The sequence below is a fragment of the Indicator indicator genome, chromosome 14 (genome assembly GCF_027791375.1).
Source record: "Indicator indicator isolate 239-I01 chromosome 14, UM_Iind_1.1, whole genome shotgun sequence".
NCBI lineage: Eukaryota > Metazoa > Chordata > Aves > Piciformes > Indicatoridae > Indicator > Indicator indicator.
This window is the reverse complement of record NC_072023.1, coordinates 4,824,402-4,843,036: the sequence shown is the minus strand read 5'-3', so window position 1 is coordinate 4,843,036 and position 18,635 is coordinate 4,824,402. Positions and strand designations below refer to the sequence as shown.

Here is an 18,635-nt window from a genome sequence, read left to right as displayed (position 1 = left end):
CCAGACACTGCCCAGCCTGGATTTGTGCTTGGGATTGCCTCGACCCAGATGCAGGACCCTGCACTTGGTCTTGTTGAACCTCATGAGGTTGGCTTGTGCCCACCTCTCCAGGTCCCTCTGTATGGCATCCCTTCCCTCCAGCCTGTCTGCTGCACCACACAGCTTGGTGTCATCAGCAGACTTGCTGAGGGTGCACTCAATGCCAATCTTCCTGCCAGAGCAGGAATGCATCTGGGTGGGTTTTGAATATCTCCACGGAGGGAGGCTCCACAACTCCCCTGGGCAGCCTGTTCCAGGGCTCTCTCACCCTCACAGTAAAAAATTCTTTCCTCATGTTTCCATGGAACTTCCTATGCCTCAACTTGCACCCATTGCCCCTTGTCCTGTCATTTGGCATCACCAAGCAGAGCCTGACTCCATCCTCTTGGCACTCACACTTTACATATTTATAAACATTAACAATCATGGTCATCCCTTAGTCTCATCTTCTCCAAGCTAAAGAGACCCAGCTCCCTCAGTCTTTCCTCATAACTGCTTGTGTTTTTCCATGCTTTTTAATTTTTGTATGGTCCCTGCCAGTTTTGGTCGGTGCCAATCACCCCTCTGGCCCACAAAACCTGTCAGGGAAAAGTTGTCCATTATTTTCAGAAGCAATCAAGCATTGGACTTGGATGGGTCAGAAAAGGAGACAACAAATACCTGCATAGACTTCTCACTGGGGGTATATGAAACCAATTTTAACTTGAGAGATTTTACATTTCAGTGTTGCAATCTCAGGATGGAAAACTAGGCCCCCTTGGAAAGGTCAGACACAAGTTGACTCACAGAGAATGAGATTTTAAATCAAATGAAACTTATTACCTTTTTCTAATGGGTGTGAATAATTCTTATATTAAAAAAAACTCTCTGTGTCCTTACCTCTCCCACAACTTCCAACCTGCTGGCATCATCAGAAGTACTGGTCAAGTTACCATGGTGAAGCAGGGAGTCATCATCTTTGGAAGGGCTGTTCACACCTTCTAACTCATCAAAAAAAATGTTGACATCCTTAGCTACTAAAAACAAAAAATTAAAAAAAAACAACATTAAAATCAGCAGTGAACCAAATGGAGACACCAAGAGGAACACATCAGCAAGTCCACTTTTTAGTTCTGGTATAAGAATATAGGATGTGAAGTTCAAAGTCTGATGCATACCTGTGGAGCACTTTCTTCACCAGTGAGCTGCACAAAGATTTAGAATACCACAACACTCCTTTGATGATAAATAAGCAATTTTCTGCCATGGTAGAGCAATACATTAACTATTTCCTCAGAATCTCTTGGGGTAAGTGGCTTAAACAATTACTTTCTGGATTAGTAAAGTGCCTGAAAATATCTTACAAAGAAGCAGGGTTTTAACCTACCTACATAAAATATCAAGTTAGATGCCTGTGGTGGTTTTAAGGCTATGCCTTTGATTTCTTTTCACAGAGTTTGAGCAGAAAAGTAAAATAATGTAAATAAATCACAATTGGATGTAAGAAAGCAAAATAATGATTGTTCTGAACACTTCCATTGGAGAGATAGAAACCTTCAAGATTCAGTTCTCAAAACAAAGTTCCGTCTGTCTGGTGTTTTTGTGCTGGGCAGTCTAGCAGGGTGCTTCTGCATTTCTCTGCTGGCTTTGCTTCAGAGATAACACACCTGCACACTGACCTTGGCTAACCTCCTCTCTGCTTCTTGCCTTTCTTCCTCTTGCCAGGGTGTGGAGAAGGCAGGGAAGGGAGAGGCAGAGGGACAGCTTTCCTGGCTTTGGCCAGGAGGGTTTTGTGCTGTTTTTGTTAATTGTACATAGATTTATAGAATCAGTCAGGGTTGGAAGGGACCACAAGGATCATCCAGTTCCAACTCCCCTGCCATGGGCAGGGACACCTCACACTACATCAGGCTGGCCAGAGCCTCATCCAGCCTGGCCTTAAACACCTCCAGGGATGAGGCCTCAACCACCTCCCTGCACAACCCATTCCAGGCTCTCACCACTCTCGTGGGCAAGAACTTCTTCCTCATACCCAGCCTGAATCTCCCCACTTCTAGCTTTATTCCATTCCCCACAGTCCTATCATTACCTGATAGCCTAACAAGTCCCTCCCCAGCTTTCTTGGAGCCCCCTGCAGATACTGGAAGGCCACAAGAAGGTCACCTCAGAGCCTTCTCTTCTCCAGACTGAACAGCCCCAACTCTTTCAGTCTCTCCTCATAGGAGAGGTGCTCCAGCCCTCTGATCATCCTGGTGGCCCTTCTCTGGACACCTTCCAGCATGTCCAGATCCCTCCTGTAATAGAGGCTCCAGAACTGGATGCAGTACTCCAGGTGGGGTCTCAGCAGAGCTGAGTAGAGGGGGAGAATCACCTCCCTTGACCTGCTGGCCACACATATTTGTAAACACTGTATATTTTGTACACATCCATTGCATTCCATTGTAGGTTGCAGTTTTTGTTTGCAAATACAGCTTCATTTGCTTCCAAGCTGAGCTGGTCTGGTATTGTTAATGTGGGAAGGGAATTTCAACCCACCACAAAGTTGCACAGACCTGTAGTGCAATTAGAGGCAGAAGACCTCAAATAAATTCTGTTATTTGAAAGGCATTGAATAAATGAGTCTGGGCAGAAGCTTGGGTGTGCACAATTCAGCATGGTTTGATGCATGGAAATCTGGCACATTCAGCTCTGTCTACTGCAGTCTTTGGTCACAAATGAAACTACAGCTTAAATCTACAGATGTGCTTAGTAAACCCAACCCTGATAACAAGTGAAGAGCTACAGGAGAACACATTCCTCCAAGCCTGGGGATCTGGCACTGGGGTTCAGCACCCCCTGCTCTCTGAGAGGCCCCCAGACAGCACTATGGGGATTCCTTGCCCTGCCATCCCAGGTTTTTTTCTGACCTTGGTGCTCCTGATCAGGCCTGATTCTGATGTCAACCCATGGGATGATGTCCTAGCCTTGTCTTGGCTTGTTCTTTCCTAGGGCAGGGCCTGGCATCCTCTGTGCCCAGGTCAAGTGGGACAGACCTGGTTCTGTCACCCTCCATCTGAAATCCCCAGCCCCAGCATTGCCCTGACAGGAGCTTTCTGCTTCTGTAAGTGGGTTAAAGTTCCTCCATCTTTCCTGTAATGCCACATCCTGTGATAATTTTACTCTGATTAAAAAAAACCAACCAAACAATCAACAACCAACCCCTAGAAGTTAAAGTAAAGCTGAGTCAAAGGTTGGCACTATACTCAAGATTAGAGCAGTGTTAAATTTAGAGTGATGTTCCCTGCTCTGCTGAGCAAGGAGACAAGAAGAAGCTGTGGGAAGAGCTGCTGCAAGTATACAGCCCCACATCAGGGCCACTGATCTATTGAGTGGCTGCTTGGATAAGAGACTCAAAGCAGGCAGGGTGCAGCCAGTGAGGTCCACAGTTTCACCCCACACAGGTCTGGTGCAAAAGGGCAATGCAGAAATGTGTGTGGGAAGAAATAAAACCCCTCAGCTGAGGATCAGGCTTAAACTATGGACAGACTTCATCTCTCCACCTCCATGTTTCATAGGCACACTCAAGAACTATGGCAGCAGTCATAACTGTTAGAACACCTCCCCAAGGGTCAGCTACTGAACCTATTCACCTGAGTAAAGCAGGATCAAGTGTCTAGCAGCTCTTGACAGAAGTTTGTCTAACCTACTATTCCTCACACTTCTTTTGCAGACTTGACTGATCTGTGGAACTGTTCATCTTTCATGCAATAACCTCCTGATTGTTTTTTTTTTTGCTCCTCCACACCTCCTCTGAACTTAGTGACAGGCAGTTGTAATTCCTCTTGATGAGAATTTCATTTAACAGGGAACAAACACACACACACACAAAATTCTCTAATTGCTGCCAGCAACTTAGTTCCATTTCTAACTAATAGCTGTAGGTGTAAAAAATCCATTCTCCCACTGTAGAGAGACTGAAGACCTGCCAGAAATTAAATGCCACTATGAGCATTTTTTGTGACCTCCTTTTCACCTTTCCCTTCTTCAGGGGCCACAGCCCAGTTTAAGAAACCTTTTTAAAAAAAGTCTCCAGTGCTATCAACTCCACAGACTTTGTTTGCAGGTGGCCTATTTTTCACTATCACAATCATGAGAAAATTTTCTCAAGAATATTTCTCCTGAATATGCTTTTATGTTGTAATTTAAACATATTCCTCTTTCTCCTATCAATCATTAACACAGAGATTTCATCCCTCTTGTACATGTCTTTTACAGTACTTGAAGTCTGTTATTACACATGTAGATAGATAAAAAAAAAAGAGTTCTATCAAAATATTCAGGAAGCCTTCTTCATTTTTCTGTTTAAAACAAGGCCAAGGTTAATGGCACACATTTTAATTTTGATTGCAATACTTCATCACAGAAAGTCACTTAAAATTTCAGAAACAACAGGAAAGCCTTCACATCCAAATGAATCTACTCTGATACTAGGATAATGAACTAACTAAAGCAGGATACTTTTTAACAGAGACTGTGAGTTTTTAATACTTTTAGCAGCTGTTCTGTTTTTTTTTTTTCTTTTTTTCTTCAGGTGGATAGCATAACATTCTTTGTACATGAGTATTAGTATTGAGCAATCTTTAATCCCTGCTTAACACTTCATATCATAATTCATCAGTTTTAGACAGCTCCCTCTGCTCTGCAAGATCTCATCCAGCTTTTTGTAGAGATATTGGAAGTAACAGCTTCAACTACTTCACCTGCTTCACTCTCTCTTATATTGTGTGTATTATCATAGTCTGTGAATACATCAGAGAGATAAAATCTCTCTATTTTTTTCCTCCCCAACTACTAAGTTTCTTTTGCCATTTTGCAGCTGGCTTTACTGTCAGTCTGTTTATTTTCCTTATCCTACATTTGTGAGAAGTGTCAGGATAGCATTAGGAAGAAATACCCAGGAGGGAGTGTTTCACTTTAAACCCAGCTTTGGATTCACACCATCCTGTCCCGAGCTAGGAGTGAACTCACTGACAGGTCTAGAGAAGATCATGTCTGATGGTGTTCTGCTCTATGTGATGAGGAGCAGCTTCTCAGTGTCACTGTGGCTGCATCCAATCTGTTTTAGGACAAACTAAACTATAGAGGTTTTAGGACAAGCTAAACTACAGAGGTTTTAGGACAAGCTAAACTATAGAGATTTTAGGACAAGCTAAACTACAGAGATTTTAGGACAAGCTAAACTACAGAGGTTTTAGGACAAGCTAAACTACAGAGGTTTTAGGACAAGCTAGACTACAGAGGTTTTAGGACAAGCTAGACTACAGAGGTTTTAGGACAAGCTAAACTACAGAGGTTTTAGGACAAGCTAAACTACAGAGGTTTTAGGACAAGCTAAACTACAGAGGTTTTAGGACAAGCTAAACTACAGAGGTTTTAGGACAAGCTAAACTACAGAGGTTTTAGGACAAGCTAAACTACAGAGGTTTTAGGACAAGCTAAACTACAGAGGTTTTAGGACAAGCTAAACTACAGAGGTTTTAGGACAAGCTAAACTACAGAGGTTTTAGGACAAGCTAAACTACAGAGGTTTTAGGACAAGCTAAACTACAGAGGTTTTAGGACAAGCTAAACTACAGAGGTTTTAGGACAAGCTAAACTACAGAGGTTTTAGGACAAGCTAAACTACAGAGGTTTTAGGACAAGCTAAACTACAGAGGTTTTAGGACAAGCTAAACTACAGAGGTTTTAGGACAAGCTAAACTACAGAGGTTTTAGGACAAGCTAAACTACAGAGGTTTTAGGACAAGCTAAACTACAGAGGTTTTAGGACAAGCTAAACTATAGAGGTTTTAGGACAAGCTAAACTATAGAGGTTTTAGGACAAGCTAAACTATAGAGGTTTTAGGACAAGCTAAACTATAGAGGTTTTAGGACAAGCTAAACTATAGAGGCTTTAGGAGACTTAGAAAGCAAAAATCAGACTCCAATTTCCAGCACACACAGCAGTGATGCTAAAGCATTGTTTGCCACGTTGATTCACACATATCCTACTAGAGATAATTATCAAAGACAGGAGAACCACCAAGAGACATCACACACTAACCCTGCTCTTCATTGGCCTGGCTGTTTCAGAGGGCAAGACTGGAACAGTTCCACCCCACCAGATAATAATCTGATCTCATGATCAGCTTTTTCTCACCTTCACATGAGAAGAATTCATCTGAACACTCAAAAGAAAGAACTGTTGAAACAGAAAACAGCTTTAATTACTTGAAACTGCACTGAACTGAAACTCAGCAGACTGCCTCCATCAGAGCAACACATGAACCTGCACATGACCAACACTTTAATACATTCCAAAAACAACTGTGACAAATATAGAAATAATGAAATGGTGAAGCTTTCTGAAGATTAAGCAAGATTTATGTCTGTTGCAGACAGAGGCAATGAAAGATCTAAAAATGAAAGTTCTGCCTGCATGCTAACCTCAAGGGAATTTGAACTGGCTTTTCCCTGCCATTAAGACTGCCTTAGTACAAAAGGGGAAGCCTTCAAGATACTAGAATTGCTGCTTCCTAAAGTGCCAGGCATGAAAACTCAAGCACTTTTCTGTATCTTTTTGGACCATATTGTGTTTTTACAGCATCTGTTTGGATTTTGGAACACAACACTTTTCTGCACTTTTCAGCAAGGCTGACAGATGCAATTTACAAATCTTTGCTTCAGGAAGTCTACAGATACCACACAGCCCAGAACCTTTTATTACATTAAATGCTGAATTCAGTAACTACACGATGGATTAGCAACTCTGTCTCAGCAAATTCACTAAGTTCTGGCTTCCAGATGATGACAATTAAAGAGAGAAAATCAGATATTTTTTATTATTATTATTTGTTATGAAATAGAGTCGGAGGACAGAAGTTTTTGAACAATATTCTAAAAAACCCAAGAGTTTTAACTTTGCTGCAATGGCAATGAAAACAAGCTTGAAACCTGACTGTCCTTCCCCTGCACAGGGTTCCCCTTCCCCTGCCCAGGTCCCAGGACCCCATTTCAGCCCCCCAGGATTGTCAGCTCCTGACCCCACAGCTTCTCACAGCACTGCCCTGCCTGGCTGAGGCTCGACTGTACTAGGGAGGTATTTTGTCTGGGTCTGCTCCTGGTGCTCCTAGGCTCCTGGTAGTATGGACACAGGCTGTGAGCAGGCAACAAGAGGGAATTTTTATATCTGACAGGTTCATGTGGAACCTGGACAGCTCTGTAGTCTGCAATTTAGTCTCAACTGTCTCAGCTATTTAGTCTGCAAGTGTGGTTTAGGTCAGATGGATTTCCAGGTTGCAATTTTACACCCAGTGCAAATCCCCTGTTTTGCAGTGTATGTCTATGGGCAGTTTCAGATAAGTGATTAGTGTTTCTGGACTGTCTCTGCTTGCTCAGAGATAATTTCTGAATATCCTGTGGTGAAGAAGAAACTGTTTTATGAAGGACTTCCCAGAAGACTTTAGGAAAACATGTATAAGACTCTATCATGAGCTATGGTACTAAAATGCAGAATTTAGCTCTAATGCAGTACCAATGACTTTTAGGTCTTTTGTATTAGTAGTAAAGTCACAAGAAAGTAAATCATGGCATAGCAAATCTTTATCTTCAGTCTAAGAGAAGCTATGTGGGTATGGAGAAGAGGGGAGAAAGCAAAATCTCATGTTAAGATTTCCTGATGGGAAAAGTTTTTTAAGTCAGGAAACAGAGGGCTCTCCCTAAACCTGTAGCTGAAGTAAAGAGGTGATTCAATTTCAAATGATTACTCTGTAATCATATTAACCTCAGAGTTTTCCTTCCACCCCCGAACTAATGCCATCACTAAATGACCTGATCCTACCTGATCCCTTATTCATCTATCAAAAATCAAGTGAAGAGTTTTGCACATTCTTATACATCTCTTACAATCCAAGAATGGGAGCTGCTGTTTCTCACCTTAAAAACTGCAACACAAAAATAAAATAAAATTGGAAAAGAGGGAAACCAGGAAGCCTTGCCGTGCATGGTGATTCTCAGCCCACTGGGAATTCCAGATTCTTTTGGATTCCAGTTTGGGATAGGGGGCTAGTTTTTTGTGTCTTCTGCTGTGGTTACCAAGAGCAGTATTTAGAACCATAGAATTGTCAGGGTTGGATTGAAGGGACCTCAAGGATCATCTAGTTCCAACCCTCACTGCCATGGGCAGGGACACCTCACACTAGATCAGGTTGCTCAGAGCCACATCCAGCCTGGCCATAAAAACCTCCAGGGATGGAGACACTGTTCCAGTGTCTCACCACCCTCATGGTGTAAAACTTCTTCCTAACATCCAATCTGAATATCCCACTTCCAGTTTTGCTCTGTTCCCCCTAGAGTCCTGTCACTAACTGACATCCTAAAAAGTCCCTCACTTGTCCTTCTAGCACAAGTCCTGAAATCATTCAGTAGTTGGATGTAAGAAGGGTGGACCAAGCAATTCTTAACCCACAAGAACACTTTAGACATAAAAAGAGATGGTTTGATGAAGATCTAAGATACACAGACCTTCAGTTATGACAAGCTCCTCATTTCTGCTCCCCAAACTAGCAGCTGCTAAACTGTGAATACAGGCAAACACTTTGGAACAGCTGTAACTCCCAATCCAGTCTTAGGTCCTAAACTGCAGCGTTTGCATGACATTAGTAGTTCAGACACCCACCCAAGGGTATAAAGAATGGATTAAAGTATCAGTAATCTTAATCCTTCTGCGTGGGAAATATATACTGCTGGAATCCTTAGGCACATAACAATTCCAATATCACTATGACTCCTCTGACTGTAGATTTCTTACTGCTCTTCAGTAAGTCATTGATCTTTCTCAGAGATCTTAGTAATGCATACTCACTTATCACCCAGCTCATCACTTTTTATGCTCTTTCAGTTATAATTTCCATTCATCCTAGCTGACTCTTCCACCATAAACCAAATTTTGCATCCAAGGAACAACTTACTTTCTTGTATTGCATTAAGAATTTCTGAAAAGTCCACGTCTGTCTTCTGCATGTCTGGCTTTATCCATGTTTGAGTTTCCAGCTGGTTAACCTGCAAATCCTCTCTTCCTTCTGAAGAAATTGAAGAGATTGATGGGGTTTGTGACAGTGGAGCAGAAAATCCAGCCAAAGGGCTTTCAGGTGAGGGAATGTACACATTGAATAAAGCTACTTAATTTTTTTTTTTCCTCTGATAGAACTAATTTTACTTCAAGCCAAGCAACTTTAGATGGAACATGGACTGATTCAAAACTAAACAGAATGAAACAGCAACATCCTCTGCTATCAGCAGTGATGCAGAGTCACCCCTGGCAAGCCCCTTGTTCAGATCAACACATGCTGCCATGCCATGAGATTCCCTCACCATACCATCTACAAAACTACCAAACAGACAACACAACACTACAGAAACAACCAGGCTAAAATAAAACACACTAATACACAAAGGATGAATTCAATCTCAAGACAGACAACAACAACTAGGACAAAAAGAGCATGTTTCAGCCCCAGGACACCTTAATTCTCACGTGCCAAGCTGGTGGCATGCCATGGGCTAGGAAGCACTTCAGTACTGCAGCCCATTTCAAAAGGTGTCACTGGTATGTCATGGCTGCTGTTTAAAAGCACTGCAGAATGAAAACCTGAGCTAGTGGCTCACAGTGAATGCAGAGAGGCACAAAATTTGCCCATTTTTATGTTCTTACAACATGAACAAAACAAGCAGGAGGTTCTGAAAACACGTCCTTTCCATGGAGAGAAAGGGAGGTGCACATCAAGAGCAGACAGCAAAAGGAAGTGGACAAAGAGGCTGAAGGTGCTGGCTACAGGGTACTTGGAGGCAGCCAGGGAAAGAGAGATTGCTGCTAGGAATATGGCTGGTTCTAAAGAGTGGCAGCAGAGCCTTTCACAAAGACATCCATTCGAGGTGATGCTCTGGAGTAACTAATATACAGAACTAGCAAAGGGCTGCAGCAGTCAGGGAGAGATCTGAGAAAGGACTGCACAACGGAAAGGCCATGATGGAAGAGGAAACCTTCAGGTCATTTAGTCCATTACTGTGCCTTCACTAGAGGCTCTCATTCATGCTTTTGATGGAAGTGTTTTCCTTTCTTCTGCCTCTAACAAGCTGGTCATATTTTGAATTCATTTCTAGTCCATTTTATCTACCCCTTCCCCTTGCCAAATGACTATGCCACCACTGCCTTGATAAAAGCTACTAATTAATTCCTGGGTACAAAATTACTCAACTCTATTTCTTCACTGCTTGGAAACACAGTCCTCAAAATGCGTATAAATACACCAGCTTCAGTCTTTTTTATTTTCCAGTGTTAAAATATTAGAAATCAAGCCACCTCAGGCTTGCCCCAGCATATTCTTTAGTTGCACAGCAAAGACCCATTGCTAACATCAGAGACAGCTCCTCTTGTAGATTCCTGCAAAGTGATCTGTCATAGCAGCAGCAGGAGTCAGCATTTAATGATGTAGAACAAAGAGAATTTCTCAAGTGAGACAGCTGATTATTCATATAATAGCAGCCTAGGGAAATCTGCAGATGGCCTCAGAGGTGGGAGCTAGGATTTGCCCCAAAAGAGAATCTAGGGACCAAGATAAAACAGTGTAGCTGCTGGAAAAGACTTATGAATAATAGGGTGGAGGTAAGAGGAATAAGCAATGGACAGCAATCAATTTAAGGAGCTTTGCCACTGAAATGGCCTCGAGCTGCACCAGGGGAAATTAAGAATGGATATTAGGAACAATTTCTTTACCAAAAGGGTGGTCAGGCATTGGAAGAGGCTGCCCAGGGAGGTGGTGGAGTCACCATTCCTGGTGGTGTTCAAAAAACCATGGAGACCTGGCACTTCGGGACATAGCTTAGTGGTCATGGTAGTGTTGGGTCGCTGACTGGATGATGTGGATGATCTCTGTCACTATTCAGCACAGCTAATAAAATCTCCCACTGCATAGAAAACAGCATTCATCTTCATGGCTTCACTGATTATGGATAAAATAATGAGTGTTAGGAAAACAAATACAAAGAACAAATAAATGCTCAACCCCCAAGTCATTCTTTTTTAGCATGAAGAACCTATGTGATAGTTGTCTCTGCGCATGGTCATGTCAAGGGCATGGTAATAACAGCACTGGAATTATTTTTGCAAGGCAATTTAAAACAGTTTGCCTTTGTACTGCAACACACTGTAATGCATGACATATCTTTAATTATGTTAATACAAACTCTTGTCTTATCTTCCAGAAGCAGCAGCAGTGAAAGGGAGATTTCTAAACACTTAATATAACTACATAATCACAGAGTACAATATTTTGAAGGCAAATGGTGTCCATTCTCCCCTCCCATTAGACCCTGGCTGGCATCAGACACAGAGAATTCCACTCAGCCAATTAATTATAGAGAGGTGGGAAGTCCTACATGCTTGTGCTTTATATCTCATGCTGTGTGTGCCTTTTCCTTAGACAACCATGGGTAAAACCTTGTGCAGAGCCATACCTTTAAAATCTCCTCTACTGCCAAAACAGCCTGCACACAGGGTACTGTTAGCCCTCAATTCTTTCCTGTCTACTTCAGTCATGGTCCAAGAAAGAACTGTGGTCATGGGAACAGTCAGACCCACCAACACTGTGTAGTTATCATCCAGCTTTGGAATTGCCTCCTAGAAGCAATTCTTTTCATTCATAATACAAAGGGAAAGGCACCAAAGTGTATGGTCTCCTACTGGGAACAAAGATATTCTTTTCAAGTGCCACAAGATATTCTTTTCAATGCCTGGAACAAGTGCACAGGAGAGCCTGCAAATGGCACAAAGCTGTGGTGTGTAACTAAGCAGAGAAATTTCTGCAGAGTTGTAAGCTGCAAATAAGAGTCTAGAAAGAAGTCTGAGGTCTAAATGAACCAAAGAGTTCAGTCTTCTCCCTATTACTCTCATTTATATGAAAACCACAGTAAGAATGATTGTCTTTTAGTGCCACCTCCATCCTTCTCCACTGTGAGCACACATCTAAACACAAAGCTGTCACAGATCACTATTGCATATGTTTAACCATTTGTCCATGTCTGAAAAGTCTAACTGCTTGGGAATGATAAATTCCTTAGTTACCATCTACCTACAACGATGTCAGGTGTCCAATAAGGTAAGATAAATATAATCATTCAGTTACAAATTGGAGCTGAAGAATGGAGGCAACATTTGCACATTTACTGTGGAAAAGTCCTGTCCCAAATATTGGTTTAGTTGGCCTCATGCAGTCTGCAACCTTCTGTAATTACCAAGACCTGCTAAAGGAGCAGTGAAGCACCTTGCCATTAAAATGCATGGACAAGTTCTGGGCTGTTCACCTGGAATGCCTATCCACAAGAGATCATTTTCAGTACGTGCCATTAAACTGAGTTTCCTTCACAAGGCAGCAGGAGAACATCCAAACAGGGAGGGTGATCGTTTTCAAGCATTCTGGCAGCACAAAGGACCTTGCAGGTATGTGCAGTCTTGATGACCCTGAAAAAACTTTTTGTTTCATCAAAGTGCAGGTTACCTCTTAATGCCACCAGGCTAACAGGAGCTGAATTCCTTTCCTGTGCTAGGTGCATTCCTAAAGCAAGCTTGAAATAAAGTAATAAACTGCAGTGCCATCTCCCTGGGTTTTCTTTTTTGTTGTTTTGTTTAAGTGCCCTGGATGTTATCAGTAATGAAGACCTCAAAAATGCACATTCTTTGTGCTCCACTGAAGCATAGCATGGTACAGAACTGCATCCCCCAAGGATGTGTCTAGCAAATATTGGGCCTCTGTGGAGTTACTCAGATGACTTCTGATTTCCTAAGATATTAAGCCACTCATGGCACAGGGAAGGGCAGTGGCCTGCACAGCCCAAAGGGAGTTCTCATCAAAAATGATGCCACCTTTGCTTGGCTTTGCCCTTATACCTGCTGTAAGCAGTGATGCTGAATTTAGTGCAATTCTTTTGGGCTTTTTTTGGCACCACAGCTCTTTGAACTAGTTGGAATTTCTAGTGAGTTCCCAGGCTTGGATGCTCTTTTGTATACAATATCATTTTACCCAGGAGGCAACTCCCTCCTTGCCTCCCCCACTTTCCCTCCCTCCCCCACCCTCCCTTTTTAAAAAATAATAATAATTTTTAAAGGTCTGGCTTAATTTTCTGATTTCAGAATGAACCACGAGGCTTGGTGATAGGGAAGAGGTCTTGCTGGTTTTTGGACTGGAATAAAAACCCTTTTGTGGAAATTCACATTGCTGTGCAGCCCTGTCATAGTCAAATCTATTTTCTGATCTTAAAAGCATCTCTGCCAAAGTAGAAGCCAGCTTGTTCCATCTTTTGACAATCTACCTGAAAAAATGATTTTTTTTTTCCCCTTGGAATATATGGAATTTATTTTACATTAGAAATAGAGGCTTACATAACACTAAGGTGCCTTTAAGCAAGAACTGTAGAGATAAGAAAAAGCCACATCTTTCAAGTCAAGCATTACAGGAATGTAATAACTGATTACACCAAGTCTCTCTCTTTGCTTCTAGAATAATAAGCTGTCTTTTCAATGGGTCATTACTCCCTCAGAAGCATGGCAAAAAAAAAAAAAAGTGTATATATTGCCTGTTTTCTTCACCAAGAGCTGGAGTGGCCAAGAATTTTCTTAGTTGCTATAAGAAAATTATGGTACATTGGTCTCAGGACATTCTAACCTTGCCTTAGGATCAGTGATTTTGGTGCCAAGCAACACCTGGCTGCCTGTTTTCCTTTGAGAGAGGAATGAGGGTGGAATGAAGAACATCCACAGAGTGGCATTTGCAGTCTTCATGAGGCAACTACATGTAGTAAACTAACAACAGCTAGAGCAGTCAGCTTTTGAGGGGCGGGTATACTGATTTTAAAGTAGCCATGTATAATTGATTGCAGGAGTGGATGAAAGATCGTTTTACAGCAGCAAATAGGAGACTGATCAAAGCAGAAAGGGAAGAACAGAAGGCTTTGAAAAGAGATGAGGTTAAAAATACACACTCTGCAGAGAAGTAGAACATTCTCAAAGCCACCACTTAAAATAATTAATATTATTTTTGAAGCCCCTTGTTGAGGGCAGGCACAGGTCCTGGGTAGGATCAGTGCTTGTGTGTGTAACATACAGCACAAATAGAATCATAGGATGGTAGGGGTTGGAAGGGACCTCTGGAGAGCATCAAAACAGAGAGAGAAGGATGCAATTTCTTCCTGAATAAACTATTTTTAAATTAAACAAGAGACCTTTGAAAAACAGCAGACAAGGCTTTATTCCCTGGCTTTCCCCCTCGCCACCTTTCCTAACATAGTGTTTGCAAAACTGTTTTTCAAAGTGCTAGAATGAACATTTTAGGAGACTTTAGGTTAAGAACAGGAATGTTCAAAGAAGTGGCTTTTGCCCTAGAAAAGTGAAGTGGTGAATGAAATGGGCTGAATGACTAAGCAAAGTGCTAGAAGGTGTCAGGCTCTGCATCACCTGCTAGCTAGTTCAGTTCTTAAGTTCAAAGTACTGCATAATCACCATGTGACAACCTGTCACTCAGCTCAGTGACAAAAGGTCCTCACTTGTAACTGAGGCAAACTCACTAGGAGCTTTGCGATGCTCCAGAGCATCTCTAGTCAGGAGAATGAACTGCCTGTGTGTTCATCAGGATGGATTTCCAGCTGATGCTTGAGGTATAAACACAGGAGAAATTTGCTGCATTAAATTTGCCTTGTGTTGAACACAGGCTGTAAATAAAGAGCAAAGTTAAGTATGCAGGATAACTTCAAATTCATAGAATGGTTTGGGTTGGAAGGGACAGAATCACACAGAATCAGCCAGGTTGGAAAAGACCTCAGAGATCATCAAGTCCAACCTATTACCTAATACCTAACACCTCCTGACAACTAAACCATGGCTCCAAACACTGCATCCAAACTTTTTTTGGACAGTGACCTCCAGGGACAGTGACTCCACCACCTCCCTGGGCAGCACATCCCATGGCCAATTACTCTTTCTGTGAAGAACTTTGTCTTACCTCGAGCCTAAACTTCCCTTGGTGCAGCTTGAGACTGTGTCCTCTTGTTCTGTCACTGATTGCCTGGGAGAAGAGACCAACCCCCACCTGTCTACAACCTCCTTTCTGATCATCCTGTTTCTTTGACATTAATGTCCCTCCTGCATAGTGACATTTCATGCTTTTTGGTAACACAAAAATTAGCTTAATGAAGGGAATAGCAAAAGTTTTTTGAAGTCTGCTTGGCTTTCTCCATGCTTCATTCCACAGGGGAGGCAGTTCTACATACAGCCAGCAGAAGACATATCGGAACAGTCTACTCCCCTAAGGTCAAACAAGACAGACAAGAGCACTACTGCCAGCATGAATTCAAATTTCAGGTGAGTTTACATCACTATTCCCACTTCACAAATGAGTTTGCTGCCAAGAAATATTTGCATGACAGAGCTTTCTGGCAGAATTATTTGCAGGAGTTTATTCTTGGTTTTTTTTTTGTGGTCTGAAAGAGATGTATGCTGTGATGCTGTGCATCCTGCCAGACAGTAAAGGAAAGAGAATGTGATTTAACCAACAAATCACATCGAAGTGACACAGACACTCTAAAATGTGAGCACTGACAAGCACGTGCACACTTTCTGAGGAGAGAAGAATATCTTTGTATGGTAAATTATCATCTTTGAAGGACTCAATTCTAGCTTCCTTGATGACTCAAAGTTCATTAAGTTGTGACTAAGCTCATTAAACATACATTTTCTTTTTCTTTTCTTTAATTTTGATTGCCACTTTTTCAAGAGCCATGCATTTGCTTTGCCTCTTAAGACAGTTCTGTGGCCTTACAGTAGACCTTACCACCATGTCACAGGGTATGAAGGGAGGCTACAAAGGAGGTGGAGACTTCCTTTTCATGAAAACATGGAAAAGATGAGAGGTAATCTGTACAAGTCACCTCTGGAGAAATTCTGATCTGACACAAAAGGAAAATCTTTCTTAATCAGAACAATCCGGCACTGGAATAATCTCACCAGGGAAGTGGTGGATTCCCCAACATGGGAGATTTTTAAGATTCAGCTGGACAGGGTGCTTGTCTAGGTCATATTGTTGCCAAGAAAAGTTGGACCAGATGATCCTTGAGGTCCTTTCCAACCTGCTATTCTGCCATTCTAAATTCCTCAGAGTATCATCATTCAAATGATGCTCACTAATGAGTTCCATTTTAGGATACTCCTAGAAAACACCCTAAAAAAGGATCTTTTTCTCTCTCAGAAGCCTGCATATAATGCCTGTACATTATTTAATACTAAATCAACACCTAGCTGTAGAATGTATAGCAGCTCAAAATGAGCATAGTTATTTTGCATGATGAAGATATCTGCTTTTTTTTCCCCACAAATTGTGATCTGGGAGAGAGGTGGTGGTAGCTGTCAGTCTTTTAACATGTTGCTGTCATGATCACACATCTTCAGCAACCACATTTCTGCACTACTAATTTCTGTACTTCAAAGGAAAAACATAGAAGTTGAAAACAAAAACAAAACAAAAAAAATAGAAGGAAAACAAGTGAACAGAGGAATTGAAATAAACAAAGCATACGGTTATGAGTCACTCCAATTTCTTAATTAATCCATGTTGACAAAGACTATGGTGACTAAATAGTATGGGTGCATGAAACTCATAGCAGCAGACCTGCATAGCAACCACCAACAATAATCTGTGTTTTCCACTTGTACAAAAATCAGGAGATTCCCTAGATCTTCAAGGTAATAGAAACACTCTAAAGGTTTGCAGGCAGAGCTCTCTGTCTTGCACAAATAGACTCTGTCCCATAGCACCTGGGGAGCTGCACACAAGCTGCATCATGTGCTCTTCTAGGCAGCAATGCTGGATAATTATGCAGAATCTCCAACATAGAAGCTACACAATGACTTCTTGGGCAGCCTTCATGTGGTGTACCAAGGAATGAAATTAGGAGTTTAGTTTTCACTGTGAAGAGTGACTGAACATGGCCAGCACAAATGTACTCCCCTGTCATAAGAAAAGATGCTTCTAAAATAGCTCTGCCAATTAACATAACAAGGGATGAACTCATGATGTCAATTAGAATTTGATGGCTCCCAGGAGGTTCTGGCTTTCTTTTAAGAAGTTTCATTTTGTTAACCAGCTGATGTAGGTTGTAAAATGTCTTCCAGATCTAGAGTTTTTGCTTGCATTCTAGCAGCAGGACTCTGGTTTACACCCTGGAGTGTGCCTTTGTTCAAAACCAACATTAGTGTCAATTAGTGAGTTCCACTGGGGATGCCTGTGGCCTCTAGAGCATTGCCATTAGCTCAAGGCTGATCAGAATTAAATGTACATTAGTGGAGCAGCATCAAAAAACAATAGCTCAAAGCTCTCTCTTTGTTAACATTTCGTTAACACAACATTTTGTGTTGTATTCTTTATTTTTTTTTAATGATTAAATGTACATTTTTAATTTCCCATTTTCAGCTGTCTCAACTGTTCTTACTTTCCATGCTCTACAACTGACAAAAACGTATCAGACATAGACAGGACATCAATCAGTAGGTCTGATGATCAACAGACTCATCTCCATGCAAGCATGATCTGGTGCTACTAATAACACCAGCTTCTCATCATCATGGGCACATCACACAAGAAATGGAACTGAACAAGGTGTCAAGGCAAATCTGTTACCTGGCTGCTGGGTTTTTGTTTTTCCACCAGTGACTCCAGAAATACTGGATCCAGAGGACGAGGCTTCCATTTTTATTGACCTTCTGACTTGTGGGAGCGAAGGATGCCCGTCCACAGGCAGACGCTGTGACACTGGGGAGCTTGCTGCAGTTCTCCTCTGACAGATTTGCTTTTCAGCCCCATGAATAGATAAACTTATACCTGACAGGAATAAGAATTAGTCCTGTTAGATACAAGGGAGCAGCATGGAATAAGTAAAATATAAAAATTTACCGTGGTTTAAACTGTAAACTGCCTTGATTTTTTTTTTAAGAAAACTATAAACCCCATGAATTTGCTATGAAAATCAAAAATGTGAACATCTTTTCTGCTGTGCTGCAGACACCAGAGTCAGCCACACTAATAGATATTTAAATTAATACACAGTCATGGTTTGCTGCATTACTGGCCTGCAGGAGGAATTATTTTCCATCCCTTCAAAAAACTAATGCAGCTCTCAGGACAGAGTTTATTAAATGGCAGTTTTCTTATTGATGGACCAGAACTTGGTACGAATGGTTTCTTTTCTCTGAGCATTCACAAGTGTTAAGAATTCTTACTATATGGAAAAGCTGCTACACTTTAGGTGGGCACTAGCTTTTTAAGAAAAAAAAAATAAAGGTCTGTTTTCTGATGAAAAGAGGAAGGCTACAAGCAACAGTTACATGACCTTAAGCTTGAGAAACAATTCCACTTTCACCTGTCTTGTGAAACATCACCTGCAACACTGGAAATTGGCTTTCTCATAAAACATTCTCAAATTTGTCAAATAGCCAATCTCTAAATAGAAACTTCAATGAGAAATAGGCTTGCTTTTTTTTTTTTCCAAAGAGAAAAAGC

At 41.6% G+C, this 18,635-nt stretch overlaps 1 protein-coding gene across 2 annotated transcripts in view; it reads right to left on the bottom strand.

Moving 5' to 3' along the window:
- The window catches only part of ANO4 (anoctamin 4), a 105,371-nt gene extending 87,545 nt beyond the window's left edge, over window positions 1–17,826 (bottom strand). For both annotated transcript variants that reach the window (XM_054386471.1, XM_054386472.1), the window contains exons 1-3: window positions 17,757–17,826; window positions 9,006–9,116; window positions 919–1,055 (exon numbers count right to left, since the gene is read on the bottom strand). In XM_054386471.1, coding sequence (XP_054242446.1) covers window positions 919–1,055; window positions 9,006–9,116; window positions 17,757–17,826 — 318 coding nt within the window. The remainder of the gene's footprint in view (window positions 1–918; window positions 1,056–9,005; window positions 9,117–17,756) is intronic.
- Window positions 17,827–18,635: the final 809 nt, after the last annotated feature.